This window comes from Ornithorhynchus anatinus, chromosome 1, assembly GCF_004115215.2.
Source record: "Ornithorhynchus anatinus isolate Pmale09 chromosome 1, mOrnAna1.pri.v4, whole genome shotgun sequence".
Lineage (NCBI taxonomy): Eukaryota > Metazoa > Chordata > Mammalia > Monotremata > Ornithorhynchidae > Ornithorhynchus > Ornithorhynchus anatinus.
Genome location: NC_041728.1, coordinates 37,304,383 through 37,319,524, shown reverse-complemented (window position 1 = coordinate 37,319,524; position 15,142 = coordinate 37,304,383). Strand labels below are relative to the sequence as shown.

The window sequence follows — 15,142 nt, the reverse complement described above, 5'->3', positions numbered from 1 at the left end:
TTTAGTGATGTTGTGAAGGTGGAACCGACAGGATCGCGCAATCGACCCGGGGATGTGGGTTGAATGAAAGGAGTCAAGGAGAAGGAGAGAGAAGGGGAGAGGATAAGGGGGGGAGAGAGAGAAGTAAAGGGGATGGGGGGGGAGAGAAAGGGAGAGGATGAGGGGGAGAGAAAGAAAGGGAGAGGATGAGGATGGAGAGAGAAGGGGAGAAGATGAGGATGGAGAGAGAAGGGGAGAGGATGAGGGGGAGAGAAGTTGGGGGGAGTGGATGAGGGGGAGAGAGAAAGAAAGAGGATGAGGGGAGAGAGAAGGGACGAGGATAAGGGGGGAGAGAGAAGGGGAGTGGATGAGGAGAGAGAAAAGGGAAGAGGATAAGGGGGGAGAGAGAAGGGGAGAGGATTGGGGGGAGAGAAGAGTGGATGAGGGGGGAGAGGAGGGGAGAGGATGAGTGGGGAGAGGAGGGGAGAGGAGGGGAGAGGATGAGTGGGGAGAGGAGGGGAGAGGATGAGGGGGGAGAGGAGGGGAGAGGATGAGGGGGGAGAGGAGGGGAGAGGATGAGGGGGGAGAGGAGGGGAGAGGATGAGGGGAGAGAGGAGAGGAGAGGATTCGGGGGGAGAAGGGGAGAGATGAGGGGGGAGAGAAGGGAAGAGGATGAGGGGGGAGAGGATGGGGAGAGGAGAGGATGAGGGAGAAAAGGGGAGTAGATGAGGAGGAGAGAGAAAGGGAGTGGATGAGGGAGAGAGAGAAGGGAAGAGAATGAGGGGGGAGAGAGAAGGGAAGAGAATGAGGGGAGAGAAGGGGAGAGAATGAGGGGGAGAGAGAAGGGAAGAGAATGAGGGGAGAGAAGGGGAGAGGATGAGGAGAGAGAGAAGGGGAGAGGATGAGGGAGGAGAGAAGGGGAGAGGATGAGGGGGAGAGAGAAGGGAAGAGGATGAGGGGGGAGAGGATGGGGAGAGGAGAGGATGAGGGAGAAAAGGGGAGTAGATGAGGAGGAGAGAGAAAGGGAGTGGATGAGGGAGAGAGAGAAGGGAAGAGAATGAGGGGGAGAGAGAAGGGAAGAGAATGAGGGGAGAGAAGGGGAGAGGATGAGGAGAGAGAGAAGGGGAGAGGATGAGGGGGAGAGAGAAGGGAAAAGGATGAGGGGAGAGAAGGGGAAAAGATGAGGGGAGAGGAAGAAGGGGAGAGGGGGAGGGGAGGAAAAAGGTCACGGGAGGGGAAGACCCAGAATGAGCAGTTTACAAAGATCCTACAGAAGGACTGGGTAGTATTTTGGGATGTCTCCCTCCCTGCTTTCCTAATGCTGCCCTGCCTAAAAGCTCCTTTTGTTTGGGGCGGGAGGAGGCAGTCCTTGAGATTACTGGGAAACGTAAGAAGGACTATGAATCAGAAAAGCAGAAAGAAAAGCTTTCTGTGCCTAGGATTTGATCACAATCATTCCCCAGTCCCTATTCTTTCCGACTTTGTGGTACTTTTGTTTTTATGGTATTTATTGAGCACGTACTATGTGCCAGGCACTGTATTAAGCGCCGGGGTAGGCACAAGATAATCAGGTTGGACACGCCGCTTGTCTTATTCAAGTGTCAAGTCAGCAGCGTGTCACATCCTCTGTACTGTGTAGGCAGGAAAGTCGACTCAGGGTATTTCTTCAGTTTTAAGTGGGTCAAGTTTGAAGTGAGGTGCATTGAAATATCTGTGCGTTCCATGACCCCAAAGCCTTATTATAATCCTGTCTCCGCCAAAAGGTCTTCTCCAGCGAAGCCCTCTTCCTTTTTTAAAAAAACAAAACAAAATGGTATTTGTTAAGCTCTTGCTCTGTGCCAGGCACCGTATTAAGCTCCGGGGAAGATACGAGGTGATTGGGGTGGACCGAGAACCAGTCCCTCGTGGGGCTCACAGTTTTAATCCCCGTTTTACAGGTGAGGTAACCGAGGCCCAGAGAAGTGAAGTGACTTGCCCAGGGTCCCACAGCAGACAGGTGGCAGAGCCAGAATTAGAACCCGCGTCCCTTCTGACTCCCAGGCCCAGCCTCTATCCACCGGGTCACGTTCTAGACGGTAACCTCCTCGTCGGCCGGTAGCAGGGAGAAGCAGCGTGCCATAGTGGAAATAACCCGGGCCTGGGAGTCAGAAGACCTGGGTTCCAATTCCGGCTCCTCTACCTTCGTGCTTTATGACCTTGGGCAGGTCACTTCCCTTCTCTGTGCCTCAGTTCCCTTATCTGCAAAACAGGGATTAAATACCTGTTCCCCTTCCTGCTTAGATTGAGAGCCTCTTGTGGGGCCCGATTAGCTTGCACCTATCCCAGTGTTTAGTACAGTGCTTAGAATATAGTGAGCGCTCAGAAAATATCACTATTGTTGTTATTAACTCTCTTATACAGTTCACACGCGCACTCTAATAACCGGCGATTTATTGTCGCCTCCTTTTTTCGTATCCAATGTCATCCTCTTCTCCCTGTACATCGGTCGATCAACAGTATTTATTGAGTGCTCACTATCTGCAGAGCACTGTGTCGAGGGCTTGAGAGAGTACACGAGGATAAGGAGATATATTCCCTGCCCATAATGACCTCACGCGGGTATCGATGTTCTGGAGAGGACTTATATATTCACGCCAACATATACAACATATAATTCATATTATTAATTATTTATATTGCCTGCCTCCCCCTCTAGACCGTCAGCTCGCGGTGAACAGGGAACGTATTTGTCACCTCTGCTTTATCGTACCCTCCCAAGCATTTAGTGCTCCGCGCTCAGCAAATACCGTTGATACTGACTCGGTCGGTGCCAAGACCAGCTAGAGCAGGGAAAGGGAAGGAAACTCTAGACTGTGAGCTCGTTGAGCGGGGAATGAGCCCGCTAACTCGTTGGATGGTGCTCTCCCAAACGCTTACTACAGTGCTCCAGACATAGGAAGTGCTCAGCAAGTACTAGTCATTGATTGACCGACCCTAACTGGGAAGACAAGATATAAAAAATATAAGTAGAGTGATAATGTACCAAGCATTGTATTAGGCGCTGGGGTAAGTACGTGGTAATCACCCTCATCAAGCAATCAGTGGTATTTATTGAGCGCTTACTGTGTGCTGAGCACTGTGGTGAGAGCTTGGGAGAGGACAATCCAACCTTCCCTCTAGACTGAAGCTCACTGTGGGCAAGGAATGCCTCTCTACACAGTGCTCTGCATAGAGTAAGCGCTCGAGAAATAGGATCGATCTGCTATTTCTAGCTGCCTCTTCCAAGACGGGACCTTCCTCTGAAAACACACCCGGGGCTTGCTCACGGATTAGAGCTGACCAGGGAGGGGTCGGATGTGGATTTAGAAACCGAGTCACCAAACCAAGAATAAATCTGTTCCGAGGCTCCTCTCCTGACCTGCTCCCGGCTCTGTGGCGATGTCCGGGTCTCCCCTGCTGGAGTGGGAGGTGTCACAAGAAAGGGGGCCCGGGCCTGGGAGTCCCAAGGACCTGGGTTCTAATCCCGCCTCCGTCACCATAATAATAATAATTGTGGTGTTGGTTAAGCGCTCGCTACGTGCCGGCCACTCCACTAAAGCCCCGGGATGGCTCCAGGCAAATCGAGTTGGACCCAGTCCCTTTCCCAAGTGGGGCTCAGTCTCAATCCCCATTTTCTAGAGGAGGTAACTGAGGCCCAGAGACGTGAGGTGACTGGGCAGAGATCGTCTCTCTCTGTTGCCCATTTGTACATTCCAAGCGCTTAGTACAGTGCTCTGCCCATAGGAAGCGCTCAGTAAATGCTATTGAATGAATGAATGACCCAAAGTCACACAGCAGACAAGCGGCACAGTCGGGATTGGAGCCCGTGACCTCCTGACTCCCAGACTCTTGTCGCCGTGTGACCTCGGGCAAGTCGCTTCACTTCCCTGGGCCTCCGTTATTTCCTCATGCGGGTGAAATCCTCACCCCTCCGATTTAAACCGTGTGGAGATCCTTCCTCCTCTCATCAGCCCGTTCACACCTCTCCTCCTCTGTTAAAGGCCTGAAATGCCACCACCTCCAGGAGTCATTTATCTTTTACCCGCCTGTCAGACCCTCCCAACTCCCTCCTCAGCCTCATTCTCGCCTCTGCGTGGGCAATTTTTACAAGCTGGCTCTTCTCTAAATACGTTTTCATCATCATCATCATCATCAGTGATATCTACGGGGCAGAGCCCTGTACTAAGAGCGTGGGAGAGTACAGCGCGCAGGGTTGTCAGCCGCGTTCCTGCCCACAGTGAGCGTGCAGTCAATCAAGCGGTGGTATAATAAATATATATTTATTATATTTATCAAGGATAATTGACAGTCAAGCAGCGGTACTTATTAATAATAATCATGGTACTTGTTAAGCACCTGTTATGCGTCCAGGAATTATCCTGAGGCTTTCTTTTCCCACCGTTCCCTCCACACCCCGCTGCTTAGGGCATTAGCGTTGTCTGCCTACCTATAAATAGTAGATTACAAATTTATTTCTGCTGATGGCCGTCTCCCCCGTAGAGTGTAAGCTTGTTGGGGGCAGGGAACGTGTCTGCCCACTCCGTTGCCTTGTCCTCTCCCAAGTGCTCAGTAAATATCCTCGCTCCACGAGGGAGGGGGAACGTGTCCCCCGACACGGTTGTATCCACCTCTCCCTCAGCGTTCAGTAGGGTTCCCTGCCAGCGGTGAGCGCTCGGTCCGTACCGGCGATGGATCGACCGGAAGCTCGCTGCGGGCGGGAAGGTGTCTACCGAATCGGTGATGTCGTACCCTCCCCCGCGCTCGGTACGGAGCCCCGCGAGCCGTAGGCGCCCAATTAGACGCCGTCGGTCGACGGCCGAGCCGTTCCGGGTGCGTGATGGTTTCCCCTGTGCTGTTTCGGCAGGTGGAGGACGAAGAGGACTTCATCAGGAAACTGGACTGCAAACCGGAGCAGCCCTTGAAGGTGGTGTCCATCTTCGGGAACACGGGGGACGGGAAGTCCCACACCCTGAACCACACTTTCTTCTACGGCCGCGAGGTCTTCAAGACGTCGCCGGCCCAGGAGTCGTGCACGGTGGGCGTGTGGGCGGCCTACGACCCGGTCCACAGGGCGGCGGTCATCGACACGGAGGGGCTGCTGGGGGCCACCGTCAACCTGAGCCAGAGGACCCGGCTGCTGCTCAAGGTCCTGGCCATCTCGGACCTGGTCATCTACCGGACTCACGCCGACCGGCTGCACAACGACCTGTTCAAGTTCCTCGGGGACGCCTCCGAGGCCTACCTGAAGCACTTCACCAAGGAACTCAAGGCCACCACGGCCCGCTGCGGGCTGGACGTCCCCCTGTCCACCCTGGGGCCCGCGGTCATCATCTTCCACGAGACCATGCACACCAAGCTCTTGGGGTCGGGTGAGTCGGCTTCCGGGGGCGGGCCCGCTGCCGGCGGGGGAAGCGGCCTGGCGGGATCGAGCTCGGGCCCGGGAGTCGGAAGGTTTCTCGCCCCGGCTCCGCCGCGTGTCCGCTGGGTGACCTGGGGCGAGTCACTTCACTTCTCTGTGCCTCAGGTACCTCATCTGTAAAATGGGGATTAACTGTGAGCCTCACGTGGGCCAACCCGATTACCCTGTATCTACCCTAGCGCTTAGAACAGTGCTCGGCACATAGTAAGCGCTTAACAAACACCAACATTATTTCACTTCTCTGGGCCTCAGTTCCCTCAACTATAAAATGGCGACGAAGGCTGTGAGCCCCATGTGGGACAGGGACTGTGTCGCCAGGGTCCACCCCGGCGCTTAGAACATAGTAAGCGCTTAACAGATACCGTCGTAGATATCATATAGAATAATCGGGGAATCCGGTCGGGGGCGGAGGAGTCGGCTTCCCGGGACAGAGAGGGGATCCGCTGGACTGCGATGGCAGCCTGTTACCGGAGTTGTCTTCTAATAACTGTGGCATTTGGAAGCTCGTACTATGAACTGAGCACTGGGGTAGATACCAGGTGATCAGGTTCTCAGCATGGGGTTCAGGGTCTAAGTAGGAGGGAGAACAGGGATTGAATCCCCATTTTGCAGATGAGGGAACTGAGGCACCGAGAAGTGACTTGTCCAAGGTCACACGGCAGGCGCGGGACGGAGCTGGGATTGGAACCCAGGGCCTTCCGACTCCCAAATCTGTGCTCTATCCACTAGACCGTGTTGCTTCTCAACCGAAGCATTTAAGGCCTATAAAGGAGGGACCAGAATTAGGAAACTGGGGGTTTCTGAGTTTTCTCTCTCCCAACCGATTCTGTTTTTTTAACGGTATTTGTTAAGCGCTTACTGTGTGTCAGACACCTTTCTAAGCGCTCGGGTAGATACGAGTGAATTAGGTGGAACCCAATCCCTGTCCCCCATGGGGCTCACAGTCTAAGTAGGAGGGAGAACAGGTGCTGAGTCCCCATTTTACAGTTGAGGAAACTGAGGCCCAGAGAAGTGACTTGCCCAGGGTCACCCAGCAGACAAGCGGAGCCGGGATTAGAACCCAGGTCCTTCTGATTCCTAGGCTCGTGCTGTCGCCACTGGGTCCCACTGCTTCTCATCACATGGTGATGATTTTACCTCTCCCTTTCCTCTGGCCAGAGGCTTCTTGGCCCCAGGGTGGTTGGCACGGGCATATCGTCTTACCCCGTTTGACACAGGAGCCGGGCTTAGAGGGTCAGTTGTGTTTACTGAGCGCTTACTGAGTGCAGAGCACTGTGCTAAACGCCGAAGGCAGCGTGGGCCATTTCGGGATCTCTCGAGTACAGCTTCGAGACAGAAGGGACAAGGGGACAGGACTGGGTAAGGAGAAAGGAGAAATAAACTTCCTTTGGGAATGTCTTCTTCCTGCCTGTCCTCGGATCAATGAATCATTCAATCATCCGCTCCTATTTATTGAGCGCTTACTGGGTGCAGAACGCTATGCGCTTGGAAAGTACAGTTCAGCCATCAGTCGGTCTGGTATTTACCGAGCTCTTACCTGCGTGTAAGGTCATTGTGGGCAGGGGATTATTAATCATATTATTGCATTTATCGAGCGCTTACGGTGTGCAAAGCACTCGACGAAGTACTGTGTCGGTTCTCTTGTCCTGTCTACTGCAGTGACCTCATCTGTACTACGGGGATTAAAACCGGGAGCCCCTTGTGGGTCGGGGGCTGTGTCCAACCTGATTAACTCGTACCCAAGCACTAAGAATAGTGTTGAACATTCAGTAAATGCTTAAACCAATGCCATCTCTCCCAAGGGCTTAGTACAGTGCTCTGCACACAGTGAGCACTCGAAAAATACGCTTGGGAGAGTACGATATACCAGAGTGGGTAGACAAATTTCCTATCCACAGTGAGCAGGGAACGTGTCCAACAACTCGAGTAGAAGCGGCGTGGCCTCGCGGATGGAGCTCGGGCCCAGGAAGCCGAAGATCCTGGGTTCTAATCTCGGCTCCGCCGCGTGACCTCGGACAGGTCACTTCTCTCGGCCTCAGTTCCTCATCTGCAAAATGGAGATGAAAAGCGTGAGCTCCATGTGGGAAAGGGACTGTGTCCCACCCGATTAGCTTGTGCCCATCCCAGCGCTTTGAACAGCGCCTGGCACAGAACACCACAAACAAACCAACAAAAAAACCAAGAGGATAGAACTGTCATTTTTAAAAGCTGCCGTTTGGACGTGGGCACCAGCCTCCCTGGGCTTATCAATCAGTCGATGGTATTTTTTGAGCGCTTACTACGTGCGGAACACTGTACTCGGGGCTTGGGAGCGTCCAATAGAACAGGATTAGCAGACGTGTTCCCTGTCCATAACAAGCTTACTATCAATTAATCAGTGGTATTTTTGGAACGCTTATTCATTCATTCATTCATTCAAGAGTATTTATTGAGCGCTTACTATGTGCAGATCACTATATTAAGTGCTTGGAATGCACAAATCGGTAACAGATGGAGGCGGCCCCTGCCCTCTGACGGGCTTACAGTCTAATCGGGGGAGACGGACAGACAAGAACAATGGCAATAAATTGAATTATTCTAAGCAGGGCACTGTACTTAGCACCCGAGAGAGTCCGGTGCAACAGAATTAGCAGAGATGATCCCTGCCCATCGTATTTATTAAGCACTTACTGTGTGCAGGGCCCTGTACTAAGTGTTTGGGAAAGTACAGTAATAATAATAATAATGTTGGTATTTGTTAAGCGCTTACTATGTGCCGAGCACTGTTCTAAGTGCTAGGGTCGATAGGGGGTAATCAGGTTGTCCCACTTGAGGCTCACAGTCTCAATCCCCATTTTTCAGATGAGGTAACTGAGGCACCGAGAAGTGACTTGCCCAGAGTCACACAGCTGACAGGTGGCGGAGCGGGGATTAGAACCCATGACCTCTGACTCCTAAGCCCGTGCTCTTTCCACTGAGCCACAGTACATTAAACAGGGATATTCCTGTCCACAACGAGCTCCCGGTCTAGAGGCGGGGAGACAGAAATCAATACAAATAAATAAAATGACAGATACGTACTTCAGTGGTATGGAGCTGGGAGGGGGAAGAGCAAAGGGAGCAAGTCAGGGCGACTCAGAAGGGCGTGGGAGGTGAGGAAAAGCGGGGCTTGGTCTGGGAAGGCCTCTCGGAGGAGACGGGCCTTCGATAAGGCTTCGAAGGAGGGGAGAGTCATGGTCTGGTGGATTTGAGGAGGGAGGACGTTTCAGGCCAGAGGGTATATTTATATGTAGAGCGTAGTGTATATTTGCACATGCAGTTGTATATTTTTCGCTCCGTTGAACGTCCCCAGCCGTCGTGCTCCTGGGTCCTTTTCTCCACACACATTGTCTCTGTCTTTCTCCACCCTCTCTCCATCTCTTCTTCTCTCCACACACATTTTCTCTCAATCTCTCTCTTCACACATCTTTTCTCTTAATGTCTCCCTGCAGACATCTTTTCTCTCAGAACCTCTCCACACGCTCTCCATCTCACGTTCTCTCCAGACACATTTTCTCTCAATCTTTCTCCACACACACTCGCTCTCGGTCTCTCTCCGACTCTCATTTTCGCCACACATTTTCTCTCAGTCTCTCCACACACATTTCTCTCAGTCTCTCTTCTCCCTGTGCACTCCCTCTCAGTTTCCTCTCTGCACTCTCCTCTCCATCCACTTTTCACCGTACCCATTTTCTCTCAATCTCTCTCCACGCACATTCTCGATATCTCTCCACTCTCTCCCTCTCGTTCTCTCCGCAGACATTTTCTCTCAGTCTTTCCATACACACTCCCTCTCATCCTCCCTCTGCATTCTCTACATCGTGTTCTCACCGCACAGATTTTCTCTCAGTCTCTTTCTCCACACACATTCCTTCTCATTCTCTCCGTCGCTCACTCGCCACACATTTCCTCAATCTCTCCACACACACTCCCTCGTGATCTCTCTCCACTCTCTACATCTCTCATTCTCTCCACCCACATTTTTTCTGTCTCTACATTCTCCATCTCTCGTTCTCTCCATCTCACATTTTCTCTCAATCTTTCCACACACACTCCCCCCCGCCCAAGTCTCTCTTCACATTCTCTCCACCTCTCATTTTCTCCTCGTTTTCTCTCATTCTCTCCCCACACACTCTCCTTCTCTTTCGCTCTCTCTCCACACACATTTTCTTTCCATCTTTCTTTTCCACACGTATTCTCTCTCCGTCTCTCTCCACACTCTCTCGATGCATCTCTTCTCTCAGTCTCTCTCCACACTCTCCATCTCTCGTTCTGCCCATATTCGTTTTTTTCTCAGTCTCCACACTCTCCATCTCTCCTTCTCCCCGCACACATTTTTCTCTCAGTCTCTCGCCACAGTCGTCTCTCCACACGCATTTTCCCACTACGGACGGGGAACGCGTCTGCTGATCTCTCCCGAGCGCTGAGCCCAGAGCTCCGCGGGTCACAGGCGCTCAGTAAATGTCGTGGATTGATTGATCGACGGAAGCGGTGACCCGGCGCCCCTGTCTGTGTCATCGGGCCCGTACAGATCACCCGCCGGACATGGCCGAGAAGCTGATCCAGGAGCGTTTCCGGCAGCTGAGCCGCTTCCCCGAAGCCTTCAGCTCCATCCACTACAAAGGGACGAGGACGTACAACCCCCCGACGGACTTCTCCGGCCTCCGCCGGGCCGTGGAGCTGCAGCTGGACAACACCACCACCCGCTCCCCTCGCCCCCCGGGGGTCGTCTACAAAGCCCTCAAGGTCAGTGTGGCGGAGCGGACCCCGGAGGGAGGACCCCAGCCCGGCGGGTGATCCGAGGTCGGGACAGGCCCCCCTCGGCCGTCCACAACCGCCTCAACGACTCCAACCCGAGTACCTTGTCGTTTAATTTAAAAACGGTACTTGTTGAGTGCTCACTGTGTGCCAAGCACTAAGTGCTGGGGTTGGTGTTCTTCGGTCGAACGCGGTCCACGTCCCACGTGGGGCTCACCCCGTTTCCAAGTGCGGGAACCGAGGCCCAGAGAAGTGAGGTGACTCGCCCAAGGTCACCCAGCAGACGGGCCGAGCCGGGATAAGAACCCAGGTGCCTCTGACTCCCAGGCCGGTGCTTTATCCATTAAGCCACGGTTACCGGGGGCCTCTCTGCGACGTCATAAGCACCTGCTGTGTTGATGCTACTAAAAATGAGCTTGCTTAAGGGGAAGACCATCAAAGGGATTCCTTTTTAAAAATAAAATAAACGACCTTCCGAGGGACATAAAACAGTCCCTGGCAACCATCGCTACGCTGGCAGGCCGGAGAAGGTCCCTTGACGTCAGAACAGTAGGTTCCGCTAGTCTGTAAGCTCGCCGTGGGCAGGGAAGGAACGTGTCTCTTAATCGTTATGCTTTGCTCTCCCGAGCGCTTAGTACAATGCTTTGCACGCAGCAAGCTCTCAATAAATGCCATCGAATGAATGAATGAGGGGCCGCTGGGGGTCGAAACGGGGGCTATTTCACGGACGCTGCCTGGTGGGCGGGTCCTTCCTGTCTGGTATCTGGAAGGCAGTCAGCCCATTTTCTCTATCATTAAATTCACGCTAAAGGAGCTCTATCAAAAATTCTGTACTGAACGATATTTAACAACTGTTTATTTACTCATTTTTAAATTTATCTGCTTGTTTATGCATTACGTCATGCATTCACTTATTTATAATCATCATGGTGGTACTTGTTAAGCGCTTACTGTGTGCCAAGCACTGTTCTGAGCTCTGCGATAGATACAAGTGAATCAGGTTGGGCACAGCCCCTGTCCCACATGGGGCTCACACTCTTAATCCCCAGTTTACCCATGAGGTGATCGAGGCCCAGAGAGGTGAAGCGACTTGCTCACGGTCACGCAGCAGACGTGTGGCAGAGCCGGGATTAGAACTCAGGTCCTTCTGACTCCCAGGCCCGGGTTCTAGCCACTAAGCTGCGCCGCTGTTCCCTTTTTTTAGTGGTATTTGGTAAGCGCTTCCTGGCTGGGAACATACCTGCTTATGCTGTTGAATTCTACTCTCCCAAGCGTTCAGTGTACAGTGCTGTGCCAGAATAGGCGCTCAGTAAATACCGATTGATTGTGTCAAACAGTTGTGAGCCCTGGGGTAGGTACAGGTCGATCAGGTTGGACACAGCCCCTCCTCTTTCAGTGATATTGGTTGGGAATTTACTATGTGCTAGGCACTGTACTAAGCAGCGGGGTAGATAAAAAAAAAAAAAAGCTCATCGTGGGCGGGCCCCGTGGATCGAGCCCGGCGCCTGGGAGTCAGGAGGACCTGGGTTCTAATCCCCGCCCCACCGCTTGTCTGCTGGGTGACAGTCACGTCACTTCCCTTGGGCCTCAGTCATCTCATCTGTGAAACGGGGATGAAGACCGTGAGCGCCAGGCGGGACGGAGACCGTGTCCAACCTGATTATCCTGTATCTACCCCACTGCTTAGCACGGTGCCCGGCACATAGTTGTGAGCTCAGCAGATAGCAGAACACACACCAGTAATGTTGATACTTACTCTCCCAAGTGCTTAGAGAAGCAGCGTGGCTCAGTGGAAAGAGCACGGGCTTTGGAGTCGGGGGTCAGGAGTTCGAATCCCAGCTCTGCCACTTGTCAGCTGTGTGACTGTGGGCGAGTCACTTCGCTTCTCTGGGCCTCAGTTCCCTCAACTGTAAAATGGGGATTAAGACCGTGAGCCCCACGTGGGACAACCCGATTCCCCTGTGTCTACCCCAGCGCTTAGAACAGTGCTCGGCACATAGTAAGCGCTTAACAAATACCAACATCATCATTATTATTCTTATTAGTACAGTGCTCGGCACACAGTCCTCACTCAAACACCGTCAATACAAGAAAATCCACTTCAGTCTCTTCTCGTCATTTCCACCCCAGTTCCTACTTCTTCTCACATTATTAGGCCAAAGAGACATGACGGACTGTGTCTGTTGACTGTGTCGTATTCTCCCAAGCGCTTTTTTTAATGGTATTTAAGTGCTCACTAAGTGTCAAACCCTACACTGAGCGTCGAGACAGTTACAAGTTTATTAGGTCAGACACAGTCCCTGTCCCTCACGGGACTCATGGTCTATGTGGGAGGCAGGACGGGTATTTAATCCCCATTTTACAGTTGAGGGAACTGAGGCCCAGTGAAGTGACTTGCTCACGGTCACACGGTAAGCAGCGGGCAGGGCCGGGATTAGAACCCACGTCCTCTGACTCCCAGGCTTCGGCCTCTTTCCCCCAGGCCGAGGTGCTTCTCTGCCCCCAAGGAAGAGCTCACCGATTCCCGTCGACGGATCGCTTGATAAGGACGTGCCCGGGACTGGCTCTCAATTCGTTCATTCGTCTTTATTGAGTATCTACTGTGTTCAAAGCACTGTACTGAACGCTTGGAAGAGTCCAGTGTAACAACAGACTCATTCTCTGCCCACAGTGAGCTTAGCCTGTGAGCCCGTCACCGGGCAGGGATGGTCTCTATCTGTTGCCGAATTGTCCATTCCAAGCGCTTAGTACAGTGCTCTGCACATAGTAAGCGCTCAATAAGTACGATTGAATGAATACAAGAGCTCGCCCCCAGATGCCAGGATTCACTGCTGTCTAGGACCCTTGCTAATTGGCCTGGCAAACAGGTTGGGGCGGGGGTAATCAATCAGTCAATCAATAGTATTGACTGAGTGCTTACTGTGTGCACAGCACTGTACTATGCTTGGGAGAGATCCCTGCTCATTAACGAGGGTAAACTGAGGCAAGCCTAAAGGAAGGGTTCTCAAAGTGATGATAATGATGGTATTTTAAGCGCTGACGAGGTGTCAAGCGCTATTCTGAGCGATGGAGGTCGAGACAAGCTAATGGGGTTGGACGCAGTCCCTGTCCCCCATGGGGCTCCCAGGCTTCGTCCCCGTTTTCCAGGTGAGGTCACTGAGGCGGCGGAGAAGTCGAGTGACCTGTCCGGGGTCACCCAGCAGACGCACGGCGGGTCCGGGATGAGACTCCCAGGCCCGGGCTGTAGCCACGAAGCCGCGCTGCCGCTTTATCTTGGCCGTCCTCGGCGTCTTCGGAAGCCTCCCTCACCTCAGGTCACCCGGAGGACCCCAGTGGGGAGCGGTTGGTTTTTCGTGGGAGGTTTTAACTTGGGTCCAGAGAGGTGAGGCTTAGTCTGGGAAGGCCTCTTGGAGGAGATGGGCCTTCATTAAGGCTTTGAACTGGAGGAGAGCGTCCCAGGCCGGAGGCAGGATGTGGGCCGGGGGTCGACGGTGGGTCAGGCGAGATCGAGCCCAGGGAGAAGGTTAACACCAGAGGAGCGGAGTGTGCGGCCTCGGTTATAGAAGGAGAGAAGCGAGGTGAGGTAGGAGGGGGGCCGAGGGGATGGACAGCCTTAAAGCCAACGGTGACGAGTTTTCGTTTGACGCGGAGGTGGATGGGCGACCACTGGGGTTTTTCGAAGAGGGGAGCGACGTACCCTGAACTTTTCTGTAGCAGAATGATCCGGGCAGCGGAGTGAAGTACGGACCGGAGCGGGGAGAGACAGGAGGCCGGGAGGTCAGCGAGGAGGCTGATGCAGTCATCCAGGCGGGAGAGGATGAGTGATTGGATTCACGCGATAGCGCGGATGGAGAGGAAAGGGCGTTTTTTAGCGATGCCGCGAAGGTGGGCCCGACGGGATTTGGTGATGGATTGAATACGTGGGTTGAACGAGAGAGAGGAGTCAAGGATGGCACCGAGGCTACGGGTCGGGACGGTGGTGCCGTCTACAGTGATGGGAAAGTCGGGGGGGAGGACGGGGTTTGGGGGGGGAAGATGAGGAGCTCCGTTTTGGACCCGTTAAGCTCGAGGTGACGGGAGGACGTCCGAATAGAGAGGTCTCGAAGGCAGGAGGAGATGCGAGACTGCGGAGAGGGAGAGAGATCGGGGCTGGAGATGGAGGTTTGGGAATCATCCGCACGGCGGTGGTAGTCGAAGCCGGGGGAGCGGATGAGTTCTCCCAGGGGGCGGGTGTAGATGAAGAATGGAAGGGGACCCGGAACGGACCCCGGAAGGGACCCCCACGGTCAGGGGGTGGGAGGCGGAGCCCGTGAAGGAGAATGAACGGCCAGAGAGCTAAGAGGGGGTTCAAGAGAGGACAGAGTCAGCTAAGCCAAATCTGTGAGCTCGTTGCGGGCCGGGAATGTGGCTGTCTGTTGCTGTATCCTACTCTCCCAAGTGCCTAGTACAGTGCCTGTGCACTGTAAGTGCTCAGTAAATACCACCGGATGAATGAATGAGCTGACGGGAGGAGCAGGTCGATGGCAGAAAGGAGACTGAAAGACACAGAGAGGAGGGGCAAGATGCAGAGGGCTGTGGGACGGAGACCGGCTCCGACCTGCTCAGCTCATTGAGTAATAATGGTATTAAACGCTTACTGTCTGCCAGGCTCTGTGCTAAGCGCCCGGGGCAGATACACGCGCATCGGGCTGCCCACGGTCCCTGTCCCCCGTAGGGCTCACAGTTGAATCCCCATTCTCCAGATGAGGGAACGGAGGTTCAGAGAAGTGAAGCGACTTGCCCAAAGTCACAAGCAGACAGGCACCCGCCCCGGCGCTTAAAACAGTCCTTGACACACGGTAGGCGCTTAACACACAGCGTAATAATGACGGTAGTTAAGTCCTGACAAGCAGTGAGGCTCAGTGGAAAGAGCCCGGGCTTGGGAGTCAGAGGCTGTGGGTTCTGATCCCG

At 53.6% G+C, this 15,142-nt stretch overlaps 1 protein-coding gene across 3 annotated transcripts in view; it reads left to right on the top strand.

Moving 5' to 3' along the window:
* ZFYVE1 (zinc finger FYVE-type containing 1) overlaps window positions 1-15,142 on the top strand; it is a 45,330-nt gene that overhangs the window by 16,707 nt on the left and 13,481 nt on the right. For 2 of the 3 annotated variants that reach the window (XM_029064256.2, XM_029064257.1), the window contains exons 4-5: window positions 4,862-5,366; window positions 9,966-10,180. In XM_029064256.2, the coding sequence (XP_028920089.1) occupies window positions 4,862-5,366; window positions 9,966-10,180 (720 nt within the window). Of the gene's footprint in view, window positions 1-4,861; window positions 5,367-9,965; window positions 10,181-10,651; window positions 10,742-15,142 lie in introns of those variants that run through there. The other variant, XM_029064258.2, reaches the window with a different exon arrangement.